General features: G+C 38.6%; 1 protein-coding gene across 2 annotated transcripts in view; it reads right to left on the reverse strand.

Annotated features, from left to right (window-relative positions):
* LOC103043664 (multidrug resistance-associated protein 1) overlaps positions 1-14731 on the reverse strand; it is a 65696-nt gene extending 50965 nt beyond the window's left edge. For both annotated transcript variants that reach the window (XM_007235342.4, XM_022665890.2), the window contains exons 1-2: positions 14353-14731; positions 1750-1926 (exon numbers count right to left, since the gene is read on the reverse strand). In XM_007235342.4, the coding sequence (XP_007235404.3) occupies positions 1750-1926; positions 14353-14394 (219 nt within the window). In that variant the 5' untranslated portion in view covers positions 14395-14731. The remainder of the gene's footprint in view (positions 1-1749; positions 1927-14352) is intronic.
* Between the last annotated feature and the right edge of the window lie 8293 nt (positions 14732-23024).

The following is a 23024-nucleotide window of genomic DNA, read 5'->3' on the forward strand; positions in this document are numbered from 1 at the left end:
CCCCCAACAGGATTACAAAATTAACCAAAGAATTAATCCATGTTTTATCTCAAGCATTGTAATCCTGTTGGAAACATTGGCTAAAAGCACTGGCTGGCTCTATTGTTGCGCTATTTAGGGAGACACTATGTAGTTCACTAATTTCAAATTTAAAGTTCTCTAGTGAATTCGGACACTAACTCATTCTCATTATCATGCGCCAGCACCTGTTACATAAACACACACAGGTGAGAGAGGGATTGAGCCGTATTTAAAACTCCATAAAGACACTGAACTGAGCTCTGAATTAAAGATAGTGAAGCTCTGAGCTGATCATGAAGTAATTAATCTGCCTGTTATATTTACGCTGTTTAAAAGATAAAAAAATATATACATGAAGAGAACCTGAAACTAACAGCGCACACCGGCTCCCACTGTTGCCAGATTGGGTGGTTTCATGCTAAATGTCGAGTTGTGTCTGAAATTGTCTGAAGGAAACGCTGTGATTTGACGGGTGAACAAAATTACCAACTGTTAAGAGTTTGTAAATTGAACTCATCAGTGTTATAGTTAGATATCTAACCTGCAAGAGACAGAACTTTTAGTCCTGCTGATGGAAATTTAAAGCTGTGTTTCTGTTCGTTATTAAATGTGAGAATTTCTTTCTTTCATTGCTTGCAAGATAATTGTTTTGTACTGTATTTACTTTTTTTTGGTTTGTGTGTCCAATGATACAATGCTCAAAACACGTAATATAAACATGCAGATAAACTCAATTAAATATCGTTTTTTGTAATGAATGATATTTAAGATATTTCATGGTATTTTAGTTAAGATCATGTTGGAATAAATCCTGTAATATTGTTAATGTTATGAACATCAGCTGTTTGGGTGGTTTACTCAGTATTTTGGCGGATTTGAAACACGTTTTACCCAGTGAATTGGTTTTATCTGAATCCCACTGTAACAATCTGGCAACCCTGGAGGTTCGCTGTCCGCTCCGTTTCTTCGGCTGTCTGTTGCTAAGTAGTGAGACCCGCAATGCATTTTGGGACACATTTAGCTCGCTTAGTATGAAGCGATGTTTACTATAAATCATGATGCATTATGGGAGTTTTTAGTTCCCTCACAATCACGTTCGAATTCCCCCTTACGATTCAAACACTCAAAGAAAAATGTCTGAAATACTCAATAGTGCCCTAACTAGTAAATAGGGAGCCATTTCGGTCACAGCCACTGTATTTCAGAATGCTGGGGGCAAATGAAGGTGGGCTATATGACAAAAGTTTGTAACAGCAGGTTCACTAGAGGAGCAACAATGAGACATTAATGGTTTAATGGGTGGAGGCCATTGACATTTTGTCTCTTCTCATCTCATCTTTTCTGACAGACTTTTCACTAGTTTTGCAGTTGGTTAGGGTCGGCTTTACTACTAGAACTATTGTCCAGTTTCAGGACCTTACAGAGGTCGCACAACTTGTTCAAATATGTGTGATTTTTAGAAGGTTTTCTGTGTCTCCCAACTCAATCTTAAGAGTATGGAGGACCAGTTATACCTGATTACCACATTACCAGAGGTCCAATAGCCTTGACCATTTTTTCCCTGAATACATTCACTATCATTCCCTGTTTACAGTGTAGCAAAATACACAGTGACCTTCAGACTGCGCTCCTCACACTGTGTGTGTGTTAGTGTGTGTATGGTACAGTAGTTGGAGTGTTTTGTGGGAGTGTGGAGGACGTCTCCTCGTGGTCACTGCTCTGACTCACCGTCTTGGTGACGCAGAGGCTGGAGACGGATATGCGTCCATAGTCGTGGAATCCGAGGTAGAGAAAGTAGAAAGGGGCGCAGAGCCAGAGGTAGAAGCAGGGAAACCACACCAGTACTGTGTGCTGGAAACACTCGGTCAGGTCTGGGTTTGGGGTGAACCAAGTCAGGTTCCAGTTCTGAAACACAGAAACAGTCACAAAGCTGCTTTTTAAAACTGCCTCTAAGGGAAGACGTGGTTAACGTTGTTTCTTAAAACGGGATGATCAAATGTTTGAGTACGCTCCTTCTTATTAATGCTTTTAGCTGATTTAAGTTTGATGATTTTAAATTGCTGACATAGATGTGGAAATGCACAAACACAGCTTGTCTAGTCTCTGGTGCAGATAAACATGAACCTGTTGGCACTTGGGTTAGAGAGGTATAAAGTCCCCCAGCACTGAGCTGTGGAGCAGTGGGAGCAAAGCTCAAAGACATAGTAGTAGAAAACCTACACTGAGCAGTTAAGACTGTTACTTACAACAGCAGGATAAATACTTTTTTTTTAAACACTCAAATATCAATTACAGTTTGCATCTAAACATGAAAGCTTTGTGTTTTTACAACTCAAATAAATTAGCTTTTGTTACATTATTTTATTTTATTTTATTTTTATCCCATTTTCTCCCAATTTACAAGGCCAATTACCCAACCCACTCATTAAGACTCTCCATATCACTAGTGATACCCCAACACCAAGAGGGTGAAGACTAGCACATGCTTCCTCCGATACATGTGAAGTCAGCCACCGCCTCTTTTTGAGCTGCTGCTGATGCAGCATTGCTGAGTAGCATCACAGAACGCTCGGATGACAGCGCAGCAACTCGGTTCCGATACATCAGCTCACAGACCCCTCAGGCTGAGTGACATCACCCTTTGGAGTGATGTAGGGAGAAAGCACCATCTTCCCAACCAGAGAGAGCAAGGCCAATTGTGCTCTATTAGGGCTCTATTTTATTATTTTTTGTAAGCTCAATCTTATATGTTCAAACCTCCACTTACAATGTATGTTCACGTCCACAATTATTAAAATTTTCCGCTGATGGAGCTTAAGAGTACCTTTCGGGGTATGGTTATGAATTTACATGCCTTGTGTTAGGGTAGTGCTACCTTGATGAGTAAATCTCACACTTTTCCCATTGTCTCCTACCACCATCTGTTTGCATATTGCCCGTTTTTCCTTCTTTACTAACCATTACTGTGTAGTCTTTCCCCCCTTGGTACCCCCCAGATACCCAAGCTTCTTTCCCCTAAGTGTGCACTTGTAATTGATATTAAACTGTGCTGGCCTAGACTTAATGTTGTAAGCTGTAAGAGCCAGTTACTAATTACTCTGCTGTGTTTAAGCTTAGTTGGAGTGCTAAAATATATTTGGCATAATCAATATGTTCATAGAGTCTAATTTATCTATTCATTTAACCTATTCATTCAACATGCCTTGACCCATATACAGGTTACAGGTGTAGGTGATACAAACACATTATTCTCTGCAGTTAAATAAGTTAATTACATTCTTTGAAATCTCCTACAGGACACCTGGAGAAGCTGCCTGTTTTCTCTCTACTCCACTTAATATTTTCAGATCAGTAACAATAATCAACCCGAATTCTGCATGTTTGAAAATAGACGTAAAATAAAAACTAGACAACCATAACGAAAGGAGGATTGGTTGATTTGTATTGATTTTAATATGAAGTTCAGGAAAGTTCCAATTTTATGATTTTATTCTCAGATTTACTTGACTATTGTTTTATTCTTTCCATAATAATTACAGGTTTTCAGTAACATTTCTTATCAAACATGAAAGATTTACGTTTATTTAAGTGCGCATTACTACTTTAAGATTTGACTGGCCAAATTTAGATGTGTTTTGAGAAGTTCCAAAATGACATGTCATGTTGAGTAAACACAGTTCATTTACATGGAATCTCTGTTTATGATTAAATAACGTTTTTAAGACATTTTAGTGTTTCCTTGATTTCAGAAGAAGCAATACATAATCCATTACTTATTGTGTACCAATACATTAGGCTGTACTTTATATAATGATTTTTTAATGTTGAAACATAATTCAATACCTAAGTAACATGACATGAAAAACGAACAATTCTGAGAAATAATGCTTCAATATTGTAGCAATGCTTCCAGAAACAGACTGCTGGGTCTTGTGTTGAGACTCAAAGTGGTAAAACTGCTTTCCAGTAAAGTTCAGTGCTATTTTGGGTCTTTCTGAGTGAATTGTGTGTTTTTATAGCAGCAGAATGTAGTGATACAGTGTGATACAGCCGTCACTGGTGTGTGAAGTGTAGCTTTGATGGTAATCCTGAGCTTCAGATCAGAACCGCTGTGTGAATCAGAAGCGGCTCTGAATCAGTGGGTACTCAGTTCAGAACGGGTGATTCAGGGCTGCTTCTGCTTTATGAATAAAACCGTATGTCTGGATGGAAAGATCCACCATTTGCCCTCAAGAGTGTTACAAATTGTGGTTAATTTCAGCTGACAGCTGCTGGCATCAGATCTTCCAGTCTGACGTCATTTACTGTAAGAAAGCTCTTTCAATTTCCATTCCCACAACTTTCTCTCCTGCACTGGAAATGTACTGCACAAACACGTCTCTACACACTGCACTGTTTAATATTCTCTCTGCACTGGAAACATACTGTACACTCACCTCTCTACACACTGCACTGTTTAATATTCTCTCTGCACTGGAAACATACTGTACACTCACCTCTCTACACACTGCACTGTTTAATATTCTCTCTGCACTGGAAACGTACTGTACACACACTTCTCTACACACTGCACTGATTAATATTCTCTCTGCACTGGAAACATACTGTACACACACCTCTCTACACACTGCACTGATTAATATTCTCTCTGCACTGGAAACATACTGTACACACCCCTCTCTACACACTGCACTGTTTAATATTCTCTCTGCACTGGAAACATACTGTACACACCCCTCTCTACACACTGCACTGATTAATATTCTCTCTGCACTGGAAACATACTGTACACACACTTCTCTACACACTGCACTGATTAATATTCTCTCTGCACTGGAAACATACTGTACACACCCCTCTCTACACACTGCACTGTTTAATATTCTCCCCTGAAGTGGTTTATTCATAAAAATGCTCTTCCCTCTCAGAAACTACAGACCTTTCACATTAATTTTTTGAGCAGCCAATGTGTAATAGACCCTGAATAATTCATAGTGGATACTGAGTGATTTAAAGCACACACAGAATAATTCAGACTGGATACTGAGTGATTTAAAAAACACATGCAATGATTCAGATTGGATACTGAGTGATTTGAATGACACACTGAATAATACAGACTGGACACTGATTGATTTAAAACACACTAAATAATTCACAGTGGATATTGGGTAATTTAAAGCAAACTGAATAATTCAGACTGGATACTGAGTGATTTAAAACACACACTGAAATATTTAGACTGGATAAATCATTGGAATACACACTAAATATTTCAGATTTTATTTATAGTAATAATTAGTGTATGATTATTTGTTATATAGTCTAAATGAGAGTGAAAATGGAATAATTGAATATTAAATTATTTATAGTAGATAGTGAATATAGTGAGTTAATGGTGAGTACTGAATAATTCATAGTGAAAACAGAAGAATTCATAATGGAAACAGAATAATGTATAGTGTATACTGAATTAGTCTTAGTAAATATATTATGATTAATTGTCAATACAGCATTAAATATTCATAGTGGATGCTGAATAATTCATATTACATACTGAATAAATGGATATTGAATAAATACAAAGTAGATACTAAATCATTAAATAAGCAAATAATTAAATTATTTTAACTGAATAAAATGTTAGCGAATTAACACAGTTTGATGGCACAAGATAAGACCTGTTTATTTGTCTTTGTGTCCTCGTGATCAAATACAGCCAAGCAGAACGTCACTATTACAGACCCAGACATCAAAAGCAGTTCAGTCTTCATGCTGAATCATGCTGAGAGTGAAAACACTGAACATTGATCAAACACAGTCTGAAATACCACACAAATAATAAAAAGCTTATAGTCTGAATCACTCCACTGATTGCAGGCATGATGGGGAGTGTGATTATGAAAGCTAAACAGACTGTGGAGTGAAATGAGTTATTTACTGGAACTTACAGTCGCTAAAAGTTGCTGAACCAGCTTCTAGAGCTGTTGAGTAATCCAGCACTAGGTCACACATGTATACACACACACTGGCCTGGAGGCCCATGACCCAGACCCTGTGATACTGTGCCAATATTTAACAAACTCTCAGCTGAAATATCTGTATTCATTCCAGCTAGCATGTGCAAACTGTCTGCTGACTGGACATACAGTATGCTGATGCCTACATTTGATTATTTCATGGCGTCTATTACTCGTTAAAGACATTATGCATCATCAAACAGCTTCAGTTTTCAGGTGATCAACTACACTTGGTTTAAGAAACTGTACATTTTTGTAACACTTTTCAAAATCTATGAACTTAAATGACATTCAACTTATTGTAGCATCACTATAGGCAGATTAACGACACCTTTATTTAAGAGTGCTTTCACACATGAAAGTCCGGACCGTGGTCCGAACCAAGGTTCATGTGTTTGCTACATTGTATATATTTGGTCCGCTTATTTTTGTTTTCACACTGCAGTTTAGGTAGCGCACCAAAGACCTTTGTGTGATACTCCTACATCCTTTCGTCATCACTTACGTATCGATGTGCTTTCCTTAACTTGACGCTGATTGGTTTTAGAAGGACATGCGTTTGACGTTGACATGTTGATTATTCAGCCGGTGTTTCATTTGGTGGAAAGCTTTTCCAGGATAAGGATAAAATGAATGAACAGATTAATTTCGTCTCCATAGTAGTGCTGCTATTGTGGGTTTTATACCAGCAGCAGCAACTTCAGGCACAGTACCCTAGGTTAGTTCAAATTCGCCAAACAAACGTTCTTGTCCTGAAGCAACTGTATCCACGGCTCATTTTTCCTGCTTTTCTGGTTATTTTGAGAGGGTACTGACTGCAGCAACAATACCAGAATGTTACTTTATGTATTTTACTAATGTGTACTTTAATAAAAATCTAAGAACATCTTCTACCAACTATTAAGAGCTCTGGCTCCAACAGACCAGATAGATGCTCCTAATCAACTCAATCAATTTTTACCTGTATTAAAGACAACTGTCTCACTTAATCAGTCAGACACTAACCTATAAAACATGACCAAGACCAAGGAGCTTTCTAAGGTGTCAGGGACAACACCATAGACCTGCACAAGGCTGTAATGGGCTACATAAGTAAGTAAGATGCTGGGTGAGAAGGAGAAAACTGTTGGTGCAATAGTCAATCAACATCAACCTGGAGCTCCATGCAAAATCTCACCTTGTAAGTTATCCTTGATTATAAGCAATGTGAGAGATTAGCCTGTAACTATGCGGGGGAACCTGTTAATGATCTCAAGGTAGCTGGGACCACAGTCACCAAGAAAACCATTGGTAACACAATATGCTGTAATGGATTAAAATCCTGTAGTGGCCGCAAGATCCCCCTGCTCAAGAAAGCACATGTGCAGACCGTCTGAAGTTTGCCACTGAACACCTGGATGATTCTGAGAGTGATTGGGAAACAGTGCTGTGCTCAGATGAGACAAAAAATGAGCTCTTTGTTCTTTACTCAACTTGTCCAGTTTGGAGGAAGAAAACTGTCAAGCATGGAGGTGGGAACATTATGTTTTGATGGTGTTTCTCTGCTAAGGGCACAGGACTACTTCACCACATCAATAGGAGAATGGATGGAGACATGTAACGTAAAATTCTAAGTGACAACCTCCTTCTGTCCACCAGGACATTAAGAATGGGATGTGGCTGGGTCTTCCAGCACGACAATGACCCAAAACATACAGCCAAGGCCACAAAGGAGTGGCTTAAAAAGAAGTACATTAAGGTCATGAAGTGGCTCAGCCAGTCTTCAGACTTTAATCCCATAGAAAACTTACAGAGAGAACTATAGCTCTCAGTTGCCAAGCGACAGCCTTAAATTCTTAATGATTTAGAAATGATCTGCAAAGAGGAGTGGATTAAATTTCCTCCTGACATGTGTGCAAACCTCATCATCAACTACAAAAAAAACATTTGAATGCTGTGCTTGCCATCAAGGCTTGTGTCACCAAGTATTAAGTCTTGTTTGCCAGAGAGAGCAAATACTTATTTCTCTCTGCAAATTGCAAATAAAGGTATATACTTTATACAATGTGATTTTCTGGATTATATTTTTTGATATTCTACCTTTCACTGTTAAAATGAACCTACCCTTTAAAATGATAGAGTGTTTATGTCTTTGTCAGTGGGCAAACTTACAAAGGCAGCAAGGGATCAAATAATAATTTTCTTCTCTGTGAGTAAACTGCAGAATTCTGAGAAATACTACATGCAGGATTAAAACTGTTGGGTGGTGTGTCAGTGTGAGAGCTGGCTAGACTTCAGTGTTATATTATTAGTCACATGGTTCACTTCATATGAAAGAGAGCAGACACAGAATGAGGAGGCCATAAACTACTGACACACTAGCTCTCTCTGTACGACTGTTTGCTTAGTGCTGAGGTTTAAGGTGAGTGAGGACACCCAGCAACAGATTTCCCAAGCAAAGCCTCCAATTAGAACAACAGTTCGGTGAACGCTGTGAACCCACTCTTGTTTTGAATAATTTACTAATATTTGATATGCCATAAAATAAACAAAAACCCACCTAATATTGTGTTATTCCCCCATTGTGCTGTCAATACAGGTCTGCCCCACTGGGACATGAACTTGGTTGGTACTGGTACTGACCACTGCACACTAAAAAACACCTGTTCTGAAGCTTTGGAGAAGATTCTGACACATTCATCTAGACAGCACAGATGGATTTTGTTAAACAGTAGTTTTCATACACATCTGGTTTCATCTGGTCCAAATCAGTAAACAAATTTGTACATTTTTGTGGTTTGTTCCCTTGTTGTCTTTGGGCACGAGTCCGAGTCGAGTCTCATGTCTTTGGGCGTGAGTCTGAGTCGAGTCTCAAGTCCTTAGGTACGAGTCCGAGTTGAATCTAAAGTCTTTGGGCACGAGTCCGAGTCGAGTCTCAAGTCCTTAGGCACAAGTCCAAGTTGAGTCTAAAGTCTTTGGGCATGAATCCTATTCCTGAGTCTCAAGTCTTTGGGCAAGAGTCCGAGTCTCGAGTGTTTGGGCACGAGTGTGAGTCGAGTCACAAGTCTTTGGGCAGGAGTCAGAGTCGAGTCTCAAGTCTTTGGTCATGAGTCCAAGTTGAGTCTCAAATCTTCGGGCACGAGTCCGAGTCGAGTCTCAAGTCTTTGGGCATTGGCCCAAGTCAAGTCTCAAGTCTTTGGTCATGAGTCTGAGTCAAGTCTCAAGTCCTTGGTCAGGAGTCTGAGTCAAGTCTCAAGTCCTTGGTCATCTGCTATCCAGACTGCTTTTCTTGTGGTAGCATCCCAGTAGCCAAGCCTATACTTTTTGAGGGAATCTTTATTTCCTCATTTTTACAGTGTACAGTTGGACCTAAGTCTTATAATTGTATATTTATGTACTTATTTACTTTATACTTTTGTCAAAAAATAAATTAATAAACATAATTCCATAATAATCATAACTTTGACGCGCACACCATGTGTACTTTAAAGTATATTTGGTCTTGGCCAAATTGAGTAACTCAGAAAATGATGCTGGTTCTTACAGCCTACAGCATTAAGAGGAGGCAGTTAATCACAATACATGTTTTTACAAGTTTACCTAAGGTTGCTTAGTGGAAATCACTACATACTGATGGTTAATGTCAAACAATAGGGAAGACACCTAGTAGGCAAATAGGTTGTGCCAAAAAACAAAAGAAAAGAAGCAGTCAATCGCTACAGACTAAATTCAGTTATCATAAGTTGATTCAACTCAAAGATCTCAGTTTGAGTGTATATGTGGCCACAAATGTTCACTTTGATTTAAAATAGTTGAGAAATGTTTGTAAATATTCAATATCTAAATTTTACACAAAACAGACGTGTGATAAAACAGGTGTAAAGATCAGTTTCTCACAAACTATAGTCCATGTTTATAGAGGACAGTGTGTCATACAGTCTCAGAAACCACACCTGAAAGACTATTAGAGAATACTAAAGAGAATTAGGGCAGTGTGTTTGTTTGTCAGGGTGCAGAAGTCCAGTTTGTGGCCTGATGCTTTTTTTAAGCTTCTAAGAACATGTTTTGATTTGAAAAGCCTAAAGAGTCCACCAGAGTCCACCACAGCCTTTACTGCTCTGCACTTTTAACTCATGCTGTTTCAATGACCTGCAGAAACCTCATGACACTTCTCAGAAATGACAACAATAAAAAAAAACACAACACAGATAAAAGGGCTCGATCAATGACATCACGCTGCACAGGCTGTACCATTTTTAGACTTTCACTGCAGCCTCCACCTTTGACCCACATTGCAAAATGTTCTGCTGCAGGGAAGACTCAAGTGGTGTAATCCTACATGGCCCATCAAAGGTTTCTGGAATGTATTTAAATCTACAAACTTTCCAATTTGGTATGAAGCTCTTGTCTTAATAATGATTTAAACCTATTAAATGTAGAGAGTGTGTGGCAACCTACACAGCCCTAACATAAATAAACTGGGTCTTGCCACTAGATGGTATGAAATTGCTCCCCTTCCTGCCCTATGAAAAGACTCTCAGAGGCCATTTTTGGGTAGTGTACCTCTAGGTGAGAGACAGCTGATTGCTAGGTAGGCCTCTACGATGCACTCAAATAATTTTTATCCGACGGACAGTTCTGGTGAAAAAAGGAGAGTTGAGGTGCACATTGAATTCTGACGTGATTTGGGCAGCCGTGGTTTTATGTTTTTTGGATACAATCCAAACATCCCTTTTAGACAGCTTTCTCTTACAGCATCCACAGTTAATCCTGTTGGATGTGGTTCGTCCTTCTTGGTGGTATGCTGACATTACCCTGGATACCGTGGCTCTTTATACATTACAAAGACTTGCTGTCTTGGTCACAGATGCTCCAGCAAGACGTGCACCAACAATTTGTCCTCTTTTGAGCTCTGGTATATCACCCATAATGTTGTGTGCATTGCAATATTTTGAGCAAATCTGTGCTCTTCTCCTGCTAACTGAACCTTCACACTCTTACTGGTGCAATGCGCAATTAATGAAGATTGGCCACAAGGCTGCTCCAATTTAGCCCTGAAACCTCCCACACTAAAATGACTGCATCTTGTTTTCCGGCCAGAGTTACTAGAGCCATCTTTTAACGTTACAGCTTATTTTGTTCAATATTATAATCACAAGCATTTAGGTGCTCTTATCTGGAGTTATTTTGTGGTTTCTGAGGCTGATCAGTCTGATTTACCTATCCTGTGCAACAGAGGGCATTCTTGCACTTTCTTTCCTGGAACGGTCCAAATGAGTGCCAGTTTCATCATCAGAACATTTTTGATGGTCTTTTTTTGCGACAAAACAGGTTCTTGACTGACCTTCATTTCTTAAAGTAATTTTTACTTTTCTTTACTTAATTGAGTAGTTCTTGCCATAATATGCATTAGAACATTACTCAAATAGAGATATTCACTGTATACCAACTCTACCTCTTCACAACTTTACAACTGATGCGCTCAAACATATTAAGAGGCAAGAAATTCAAGTAATTAACTCTTGACGAGTTTAGTACAGCTGTTAACTGAAAGCTCACATTCCAGGTGACTCTACCTCATAAAGCTGACTGAGAAAATCCAGCTAAGATGTGCAAAGCTGTCTTTAAGCATGAGTCGCTACTTTGAAGAATCTAAAATATATAAGATAAAATTAGGTTTGTTAACCTGTACAATTCCTTCATACTGGCTGCTGGATAATCAAGAAGATGTGAGAAACAGAATTGTTGCTCTAATAAAGTTGGCCTAGGCTATAAATAGACTGCTAACACCCTAAAACTGAGATTCAGCACGGTGGCCAAGGTCATACAGCAGCTTTTCAGGACAGGTTCCAATCAGAACAGACCATGGTCAACCAAAGATTTGGGTGCTCATCCTAATATTTAGAAGTTGGCTTTGAAAACAGACACATGAGTGCTGCCTTGCTGTAGAGCTTAAAGAAGTGGGAGCTCAGCCTGCAGTGCTGAGACCATATGTCACATACTGTATCAATTCTGTCTGCATGGCACTGTCCTAAATGGCAGCCTCTTCTGAAGCGGATACACAAGAAAGCCTTTAGCAAACAGTTTGCTAAAGCAGTCCAAGAGCATGTATTCCTGGAACCACGTTCTGTGGTCTAATGAGACCAAGATAAACTTGTTTAGCTCAGATGGTGTAAGCATGTGTGGCAGCACCCAGGTGCTGTCTGTAGTCAAGAATGGTGGTGGTAGTATTACGGTCTGCGTCTATGGGAGTGCTTCTAAAAGAGCATGATCCCATACCTCCAAGAACTGTACTGCATAGCAGTTTCCAACATGATCACAACCCAAAACACACCTTCAACATGAAAATTGCCTTACAGAGAAAGCTAAAACTAAAGGTGTTGGACTGGCTAAGCATTTCTCCACATCTGTGGGGCATCCTGAAATGGAAGGTAGAGGAGTGCGAAGTCTCTAACATCCACCAGCTCCATGATATTGTCATGGAGGCATGAAAGAGGAATCCACCAGTAATCTGTAAAGCTCTAGAGAACCCCATGCCAAAGACTGTTAGGGCAGTGCTGTAAAATAATGGTGGCCATACAACCTGGCAAATTTTACTTAGGGGTGTACTCACTTTTGTTGCCTGCGGTTTAGATGGTTAATGACTGTGTGTTGAGTTATTTTAAGGGCACAGGATACAGGATACAAGCTGCACACTGACTACTTTACATTGTATAAAACTGTCATATCTTCTGTGTTGTTCTATGAAAATATTTATAAAAATGTCTGGGGTGTACTCACTTTAATGAGACACTGTAGGTATGCTGTCCCTAGCATTGAGTTCTTTCAGTATGAGGTTCACTTAAACTATCAGGAACATGATGAGGTTAGTGGTAAAAAAAAAAAAAAAAAAAAAGCTAAACAGTAAAGATTTAGATGAACAAAACAGGATAGTTGCTGGGGGAACATAATGTTAATAAGCTGGTAATAAACGAAATTAAGGGGTGTGTGCAAAAGTTTAACATTCCTTTGGCAGAAAATGTAGATTAGGTGTGTAGATGTGGTTTAGGTAAGTTTGCTCAGGGCCCTGGGAGGGCTAGGACAGGTACTGTGTGTTCACATCATTTGTGGATAACAAAAGAAAATATCAAAATGTCACGCTTAACAAACACGTCAGTCTCAGGGCAAATGTTAAGTTTAATAGAGCAGTTCATAAACAACAGACAGGAAACCTAAATTAGAGAAGTGTAAACAGAATCATAAAACACAAACCGAGCAATGAGTCCAATATCAGGAGATTCAAAGAAATCCAGGTGAACAATCCAGAGTGGCCAAAACTAGTGATGGCAAATGTGGGAGACTGAATCAAATGAACCAATTGATTTAGAAAAACATTCAATCTTTTGAGAAGTTCAAATCATCCTCCACCACAGTAAAATTTGGTTAAGAACAGGCACTTTACGTGTGTAGTCTTAGAGTATAGTGTAAGAGTACAGTGTGAAGTCTCAGAGTATAGTGTAAGAGTACAGTGTGAAGTCTCAGAGTATAGTGTAAGAGTACAGTGTGAAGTCTCAGAGTATAGTGTAAGAGTACAGTGTGTAGTCTCAGAGTATAGTGTAAGAGTACAGTGTGAAGTCTCAGAGTATAGTGTAAGAGTACAGTGTGTAGTCTCAGAGTATACTGTGTAGTGTAAGAGTATAGTGTGTGGTGTAAGAGTACAGTGTGTAGTCTCAGAGTATAGTGTAAGAGTACAGTGTGTAGTCTCAGAGTATACTGTGTAGTGTAAGAGTATAGTGTGTGGTGTAAGAGTGCAGTGTGTAGTCTTAGAGTATAGTGAGTAGCGTAAGAGTACAGTATGTAGTCTCAGAGTATAGTGTAAGAGTATCAGTATCTACTATGAATCATTCAGAACTGAACATGCATTTTTAAGACCTGCCATTAATTATTTAGTTTTCATTGGAATTAATTCAATATTGTCAGTATCCACTACATAACTATTTAACAGATGCAGTGATTTATTGTGTACAGTATATAAATGTTGTTGGCACTTTAAAAACAAAAGGTTTATAAAGGAATTTATAAATTGTTATTAATTAGGTTGTAAATATTTTAAAACCTGTTAATAAGGAGTTATAACAGATAAGAGATGGAAAAGACAAAGTAAGATAAGCATGCAGAGAGATCTGAGATTTGACAGTATAAATGAATGAGAAATCACCATTTGGCAAATGACAGGCCACAATTAATGAGGTTAATAAACTCCTTTATAAATAAGCCTCATTTTAAACTGGTACCTAAATGTTAATATTTATGTTTCTCGCTCTATCTGCAGCTATCTCGCTCTGTTACTCACCCACAGAGGGCCCAGGTCACTGAGGGAGCAGAGCTCATCCATCCAGACTCCTTCTGTTCTCCTCCGGCGTCTTCTTTTTTCTCCACTTTACACAGATTTCTGCTACAACTCACACGCTTTTCCTCCTCCACAGCTCCCCGAATCCTCTAAACCTCAGCTTGTTTATTTAGTCTCAGTCTGAATCAGTTGGCTGACTTGTGAGACTCTCTTTCACACTCTCTCTCTCTCTCTCTCTCTCTCTCTCTCTCTCTCTCTCTCTCTCTCTCACTCTCTTTCTCTTTCTCTCTGTGTTTATGCTCAGGTTGGTGCTGCTCCTCTGTTTAAGACTCACTCTCTCCTCCTTCTGAAGGTGGGCGCAGGGTTCGGCTCTTAGACCCACCTCTCTCTCTCTCTCTCTCTCGTACACATGTGCCAGAGGCCACAACACCACAGACACAGCCAAAGCCACACCCACACCCTGCTCACACATGCTTTCAGGTCCAGTTACACACACACACGCACACACACACATGGCAGGATAGTAGGGGAGAGAGTTTTGAAGGTGGTGGGTTTAAACTGAGGGAACAGTGATGTAACTGGTTCAGTCACTCAGTAGCAGATTCTTTAGTAAAACATTAATAGATTTGTTCTGTACTGAATTTTAGCAAATCATAACACTTTCACTTCTACTTCAGTCCATCAGCAAGAAGAGGAGTCTGCAAACAAATCAATATCCACCATGAATTATTCAGAATCCTCATGATACAGTAATAAATATCATGTATCCAGTATCCCATCTGAGTTAACCAGGAAACAATAGATTTATATTACAATTTACAACCAATTATTTAAATATAGAAAGTACTATGAATTATTCGATATCTGTTATGAGTCATGTACTTGAGTTCAAGTAAATCTACTGTACTTTCGTATGACTGTTTTATGATCATTAAGCAAGAGCCCTGAAACAAAAGTGAAAATATGACGTTAGAGCATAATAAAGCATAGTACTTTCATTTTCGATTCTTAGTATTACCGCATGTAGACTTTCATTTGTGTAAAAGTAACAAATGAATTTGTATTCATATGTTCTTTACCGTCGTAAGTAAAAGTAACATGACCCAATTTCATAATATCATTTTTGTAACATGACATGTAATATGTAATATGCTTAATAACCATAAGTGACACAATAGTGTTATAACTTTTGTTACACTGATCTTTTAATCAAATAGGTAATTAATTAGTCTGATACATACAGTGGAATGAAAATGTTCGGCCACCCCTGAGCTTTTTTTTTTTTTAGGATTTTTCTTTATAAATCATTGGTTAAAATTGGTCAGCAATTTCAGTTAAATATATCACATAGCAGACGCACACATGTGATATGTGTTTGATATTTGAGAAGTGAAATGAAGTTTATAGGATTAACAGAAAGTGTGCTTCTTTAATTATTCAAACAAAATTAGGCAGGTGCATAAATTTGGGCACCCTAATATCAGAGGTGGAAAGTAATGAATTACATTTACTCACATTACTGTAATTGAGTAAATTTAATAAGTAATTTGTCATTTTAAAGTAGTTTTTAAAATAGGTCATTTTAATTTGAGTGAAAAATGAAAAGCTGGGAAAAAAAACAAATTGTCTGATTTAAAAAATAAATAAATAAATTGGCGCGTATGTGCCAGCGCACGGATGCTCGCAGGTGGAATTTTCACTTTAGCTTATCTTTGGAAGATGGCCGATGTCGAGACAGACGAGCAAGAAATGGAGAGCAATGCAGAAGATTGAGGATTGCCAAGCAGAGAAGTTGAATTTCGTAGGAGGAGAGGTATCGGGAAGCGAAGGAAATCCTTGGCCATATCTAAGCCAGTTCTTTGTTTTCAAGCGCAAACGAGGCAATAACGTCCTCATGCAATGTGAAATGTGGCTGCCCTTTTAAAACTTCTACATCAAACCTGTGAAAGCATGTGGTGGTGAGAATAGTATATGTTTATTCTTAATTCACTGGTTATCTGTGGATTTACTTTACAAAGACCTGTAATCTCTGTTCTTATGCAGCTACACCAGTGGCGTGCAGTTAATATAGTGGGTAGGTAGCCCTTCTGCAACACCCCACCCCCCACATATTACCTGTCTCGACTTAGTTATATGAGCTTAATGCACATTAACGGCCAAAAAATACAGCTACAAACAAAAAAATCAATGCTTCATTTTCCTACAGGTACAGCCGGCCAACAAATATCACTCATTTGTCATTTGTATGCCTACAAGATGCCAGGGCAGCCAAAACATTAAGTACACACAAAAACTCACCAGTCAGATGGCCTATTATTGTGTTGAATAGTTTCACATTGAAGGGCAGCCTTTAAAAAGGCTATTTAATATGATGTGACTTAATATGTGTCTCATTTGCAGTCGCAGTTCCATTATAGTTAGCTAACTATTAAACTAGTCCAGCATGCGCTCCGTTTGCTGGATTAACCTATGTGTAGCCCCTTCATCAGAACTCTGAGAAGGGGTTAGATAGTCATGGCCCCACCCCCAGAGTAAAAAAATCATAGCAGAAGCCATTTTAAAAAACTTTGATGAGTTAAAACAGCTGTCAGTCAGATAAGAGTCCTGTAGCAACTAAAAAACACAGAGTAATGCTTTGAATTAGTTTCTGTTTTTTTTTATTTTAGTTAATCTATAAAATATGTGTTAATAGCTTACAATAACTATTTTCTGATTAAATATTATGTAATGAGAGAGTCGCTGTGTAAATCAGCTAGACTGGGGTCCGTGTGCGCGCGGCTCAGGGAAACCGGTCGCTCTGTGGAGCGGCTGTGTTCCGATTACTGGACAGTAATAAAATGATTACACATGATTTCCCAGTTCGTCAGTCTTTGGCAATTTAATTTAGTTTTTATTAGTTGACGAAAACTCGTCATAGTTTTCATTGCAAAAATTATTTTTTATTTAGTGAACGTCTCGTTTTCGTCATGAAAAAAAGCTTGTACAGACATAGTAAGTTTGCTTTAGTGGCTTTAATTCGCAGTACAGCTACCGATTGTCAGTAAAGAAAAAAAATTGATTATAGAAATCTATGCCACTTGTTCTTGATTATGTTTTATGTGGTGATCTGAACAAATACTGCCTGAAAGGTCCAAATTATTATGAGGAATAATAGTTCATTAAAACGATTTAATTTATGATTTGTTGTCCTTTTTACATCAACTAATTAAAAGTAACTATGTAACTTTTTCTCAAAGTACATTTTAAATTTAGTACTTCTCTATTTTTCCTTGAGTAGAATTTTAGATGGGTACTTTAACTTTTACTTGAGTAGAATTTTAGCAAAGTAGAATTTTTTCCACCTCTGCAGAACAGAAAGGTTACATCAATATTTAGTAAATTCTGCTTTTGCGGGAATAACAGCCTCTAAACACTTCCTAAAGCTTTCAATGAATGAGTCTGGCTTCTGGTTGAAGGTATTTTGGGCCATTCTTCTTTACAAAATCTCATGTTTGATGGTTTCTGAGCATGAACAGCACGCTTTAAATCACACCACAGATTTTCAATCAAATTCAGGTCTGGGGACTGAGGTGATCATTCTGGAATGTTGTACTTTTCCCTCTGCATGAATGCTGTAGTAGATTTTGAGCAGTGTTTAGTGTTTTGGGCCGTTGTCTTGTTGAAGTATCCAGTCCCGGTGCAACTGCAACTTTCTCACTGATTCTTAAACATTGTTCTCAAGAATCTGCTGAAAATATTGACTGAAATCCATGAGACCCTCAACTTTAACAAGATTCCCAGTACCTGCACTGATCACACAGCTTCTCAGCATGATGGAACCACCACCAAATTTTACTGTGGGGAGCAAGTAAAGTGTTTTATTTGGAATGCCATGCATACTGCCCTCCAAATAACTCAATTTTAGTTTCATCAGTACACAGAACCTTATTCTAAAACAAAGCTGGCTTGTCCAAATGTGCTTTAGCATACCTCAAGTGACTCTGTTTGTGGCGTGTGCTCAGAAAAGGCTTCTTCTGCATTACTCTCCCATACAGCCTCTCCTTGTGTAAAGTGCTCTGAATAGTTGAATGATGCACAGTGACTCTGCAGCAAGATGATGTTATAGGTGTTTGGAGCTCTGGAGGTCTGTGGGATAAATATGACTGTTCTCACCATCCTTCTCCTCTGATTATCTTTTTCTTGGCCTGCCACTTCAGGTCTTAACTAGAACTGTGTCTGTGATCTTCCATTTCCTCACTATGTTCCTCACAGTGGAAACTGACAGCTGAAATCTCTGAGATAGCTTTTTGTATTCTTCCTCTTAACCATGATGCTGAACAGTCTTGGTTTTCAGGTCGTTTGAGAGTTGTGTTTTGAAGCTCCCATGTTGTCACTCTTCAGAGAAAATGCAAAGAGGAGAAAAACTTGCAATTGGCTCCTTAACCCTTTCTCATAATTGGATTCACCTGTGTATGTAGGTCAGGGGTCAATGAGCTTACTAAACAAATGTTGTGTTCGTGTAATTAGTGCTAAAGGTATTTCAATGAATAAAACGCTAATTTAGTTTAAAGAATTGTTGAACACTTTCTATAAATCCTATAAATTTAATTTCACTAATCAAATATCATCGTGTTTGTCTGCTATGTGATATATCAGCACAGAAATTGCTGATCTGAACAACCAATGATTTATAAAGAAAAATCATGAAAATTATCAGGGGTCGCAAACTTTTTCATATTTTCATACCACTGTATATTACACCAAAATGACCATAAGTGAGTGTAACACACTTCAGTACCTCTGCTGATGGATGCACTAAGACGGCAGTGCTTAATTTTTCTTTGAATGGCAGAGGGGCTGCAGTTTTTCATTCCAAACATGCTGGAGCTTACCTTAATCCCCTTGCTTAATCTACTGGCTTCCCGCTTGGTTGGCACAAATACCTGCATCCAGACTGTACACCCCTGGATCAAGAAGTTCCACTGCAGTGAAATAATGACGGAGGTTACAGTAAAAGTGTCTTACCAAACAACAGCCGGTTGCAGCTGTTCAAATAAACATCTCCGTCTAGAACCTGGGTGGAGCATCTCAGGGCATTATAGAGAGCATCTATCAGAACAGTGATTGAAGTGTGTTGGAATATAAAGAGGTATTGTTAGTACACAAGTTTGGTGCTTCACATCAGTGATACTGTGTAAAGCAGGGGTGTCCAAACTACGGCCTGCAGGCCCGTTTTTTTTTTTTGGAGTGCCCCGCGAGGTATTTTAGAAATAGAATGAAAGTTGGCTCGCTGTTAAGCAGGTTTTTATAATGTGAGATTCAAAGTTTGAACGCTAGGTTCCAGAAACGGGCCAAAGAGTCGGAGAGAGTGCGCATTTCTAGCGCAGAAAAACAGGGCAAAAGAGTCTAAAAGCGGAGAGAGTGCGCATTTCTAGCGCAGAAAAACGGGGCAAAAGAGTCTAAAAGCGGAGAGAGTGCGCATTTCTAGCGCAGAAAAACGGACCAAAGAGTCTAAAAGCGGAGAGAGTGTGCATTTCTAGCGCAGAAAAACGGACCAAAGAGTCTAAAAGCGGAGAGAGTGTGCATTTCTAGCGCAGAAAAACGGACCAAAGAGTCTAAAAGCGGAGAGAGTGCGCATTTCTAGCGCAGAAAAACGGACCAAAGAGTCTAAAAGCGGAGAGAGTGTGCATTTCTAGCGCAGGAATATGGGGCAAAGAGTCTAAAAGCGGAGAGAGTGCACATTTCTAGCGCAGAAAAACAGGCCAAAGAGTCGAAAAGCGGACAGGGTGCGCATTTCTAGCACAGAAAAATGGGGCAAAAGAGTCTAAAAGCGGAGAGAGTGCGCATTTCTAGCGCAGAAAAACGTGCCAAAGAGTCTAAAAGTTGCCATAATTAAGGAGTTTTTATTAAGAGACATCATAAAATTAAACATAAATTTGAAAAATCTTAGTTTACACAACACTGTCAAAGATAAAGATAGTAAGTCAAGTAAAATGGTGTGTAAATGAAATAATCAGGAAAAAATTATTATTTAAAGTGGTATATTTCATTATTTGTTTTATTACAGAGTCTGTGGCCCGTGACTTCAAATATATTTCTCCTTCTGGCCCCCAACAAAAAAAGTTTGGACACCCCTGGTGTAAAGGGACTGGTAGGCAAAGGAAGACCTCCATTGTTGATGCTGAAAGCATCTTCACTATGAAACAGATACTAACCCAGATTGCCATGTTTGACAGATAATAAACATCCGGTAACACTTTACTTGGATGGTCCATTTGATGATGATTAACTGACATTCAACTAACATTCAACTGCATGACTATTAAATGCAACTGAACTGAAAGGTGAAAGTAAATGATTCTCTACTGAATGTAACCCTACATCCAACTCTAATCCAAACTCTAATCTTAACCTTTTTAGAATTGGGTTTAGGGTTAGATTAAAAGTTTAGGTTAAGATTAAGGTTAGGGGTTAGGTGTGGGGTTAGATTTTAGGGTTGATTAATGGTTAGGGTTAGGCGTAGGGTTAGATTTTAGGATTGATTAAGGGTTAAGGTTAGGGTTAGGTGTAGGGTTAGATTTTAGGGTTTATTAATGGTTAAGGTTAGGGTTAGGTGTAGGTAGCATATGGTTAAGTTGCAGTTAATAGGCATTAAGTTGAGGCCATCAAATGGACCATCCAAGTAAAGTGTTACCAAACATTCTTCAGGAGGCGAGAGGCGAGAGAAAAAGACTTGAACAGAAATACAGAGGTTACATTGCAAGACACAAACCACTAGTTAGCCACAAAAACAGAATGATGAACTCAACAGTGTTAGACTATCTTTGTTTCATTTTGGATTATTTTGGAGTAAAATAAAACTTGATTGAGATGAGTGATCTACAGTATCCACCATAAGTAATGATGTATCAACTATGAATTATGTCACACCTTAGCCCATGTCTGTCTTGTGTTTTTTCCTCAATTGGTCCCTTGTGCTCCTGTCGTTTGTTCCCAGCCATGTGCTACTGTTGTGTTTTGGTCCCTGTCTCCGCTCCTGTTTGTAACCCCGCCCCCTCATTACCAGTCCGCACCCTCCTTGTGTATAAATAGCCCTATAAGTGTTTTCTTGTCAAGTCTTTTGTATCCTTGTCTTCCGTATATGCCAGTTTTGTATTTTGTGTTCCATTGAAGTTTGAGTTTCTGTAATCCAGGTATGTTGTCTTGTTTAATCAGTAAGTGTACCAAGTTTTTTTTTATGTTCTTAGTGTTTTTTTAGTTATTTAGTTTCTTGTTTGTTTAGTTAATTTAGTTTTGTTCTAGTCTTTGTTTATTAAATACATTTATATCTGCATTTACGTCCATCCCTTCTCATTCGTGACAATGTAATATACACTTTTGGTGTTTTGCATCAGTGGTACTGTTTAAAGGGACTGGTAGGCAAAGGAAGACCTTCACTGTTGATGCTAGAAGAATCCTCACTATGGTACAGATAATATCCCAATATATCTGTCCAACAGATCAGAAAGCAGGTGTGTGTTTGTCATATATACTTGTCTTTTTTGGGGAGAAAATTATAACACAGGTGCTCCACTGACTGAAATGAACCTAGACAACAGTCAATCATCATCAGAGTCAATTCCTATAGTTGAACCACGGACACATTTGGACACACAGCAGAGGAAAAATCTGACTTTTAACCTCAACAATAAACAGAGTAAATAATAAAATAAAATTGCTGTACCAGAGATACTGACACAAAGGTCAGTATTCTCTGCTGAGATACATAAAGCACCATGCTGTTAAGATACAAACGCGCCAAAGGCAGAACACACTCATGCTTCTTAAAGGAAATGACAAGTGACACATTGATTGGTTTCTTTTGCACTACACCCAAAACACACCCATGATTAATTAAGAGAATTAGTACATGCCTTTAATGCATTTCAAGTCACGCAAGGCATACTTTTTACACTCTCACAAAACTAAAGACACGTCAACAAGCAAATCCAGCAACTTAATCCATAATTGACTGGTGCACTGTAGATTGTTAAAATAGGGCCTATAGTGTACACAAGTGACTGGAGAGAATGACCTTGCTCAAGGCCCCAACAGTGGCAGCCCATCAAACCTGGTCATCAAATCCACAATCTTGGCGTTTCTTCCCAGTTCTTTGAGCAACTCATCTGATTTGACAACATTAAACTCTGTTTACCTAACCAGGTGCTGATATTAATACTACTAGATGCCATGAGCAGAGTTTTGGAGATGTTTTAATAAACACAGTGATGTAAAACCATGACTTTCTATAGGAATGTTCATCATCCCAGGTTCTAGCCCACTCGTCCCTCGTTTATGTTTCTTTACATCCAAGGCTTAGAGTTTGATTTGCCCCTCGATTGGAAAGCCACCAAACTACATTTACTTTTCCTGTCACCTCAAACAGGTACTGCGACTGTGGATGTAAGTGTGGATAGAATTTTATTTCACACAACAGAATCCAAAAGGCAGACATGGGTCAATTCACAGGCAAACAGGGTTATCAAAGAATGAGACTGAAACATGGTCAGAAAACAATGCGAAAAGTCAGAATATTAAAATACACACTAGTAATATAACGCTCAGAGCTTAGAGTTCAATAGAAATGCTAAATGCTTCGCAAATAGTCTCTAGGTCTGGGCTCCTCATCTGTTTTTTCCCCTGTCCCCAATCATTTC

Source organism: Astyanax mexicanus, chromosome 19 (assembly GCF_023375975.1).
Source record: "Astyanax mexicanus isolate ESR-SI-001 chromosome 19, AstMex3_surface, whole genome shotgun sequence".
NCBI lineage: Eukaryota > Metazoa > Chordata > Actinopteri > Characiformes > Acestrorhamphidae > Astyanax > Astyanax mexicanus.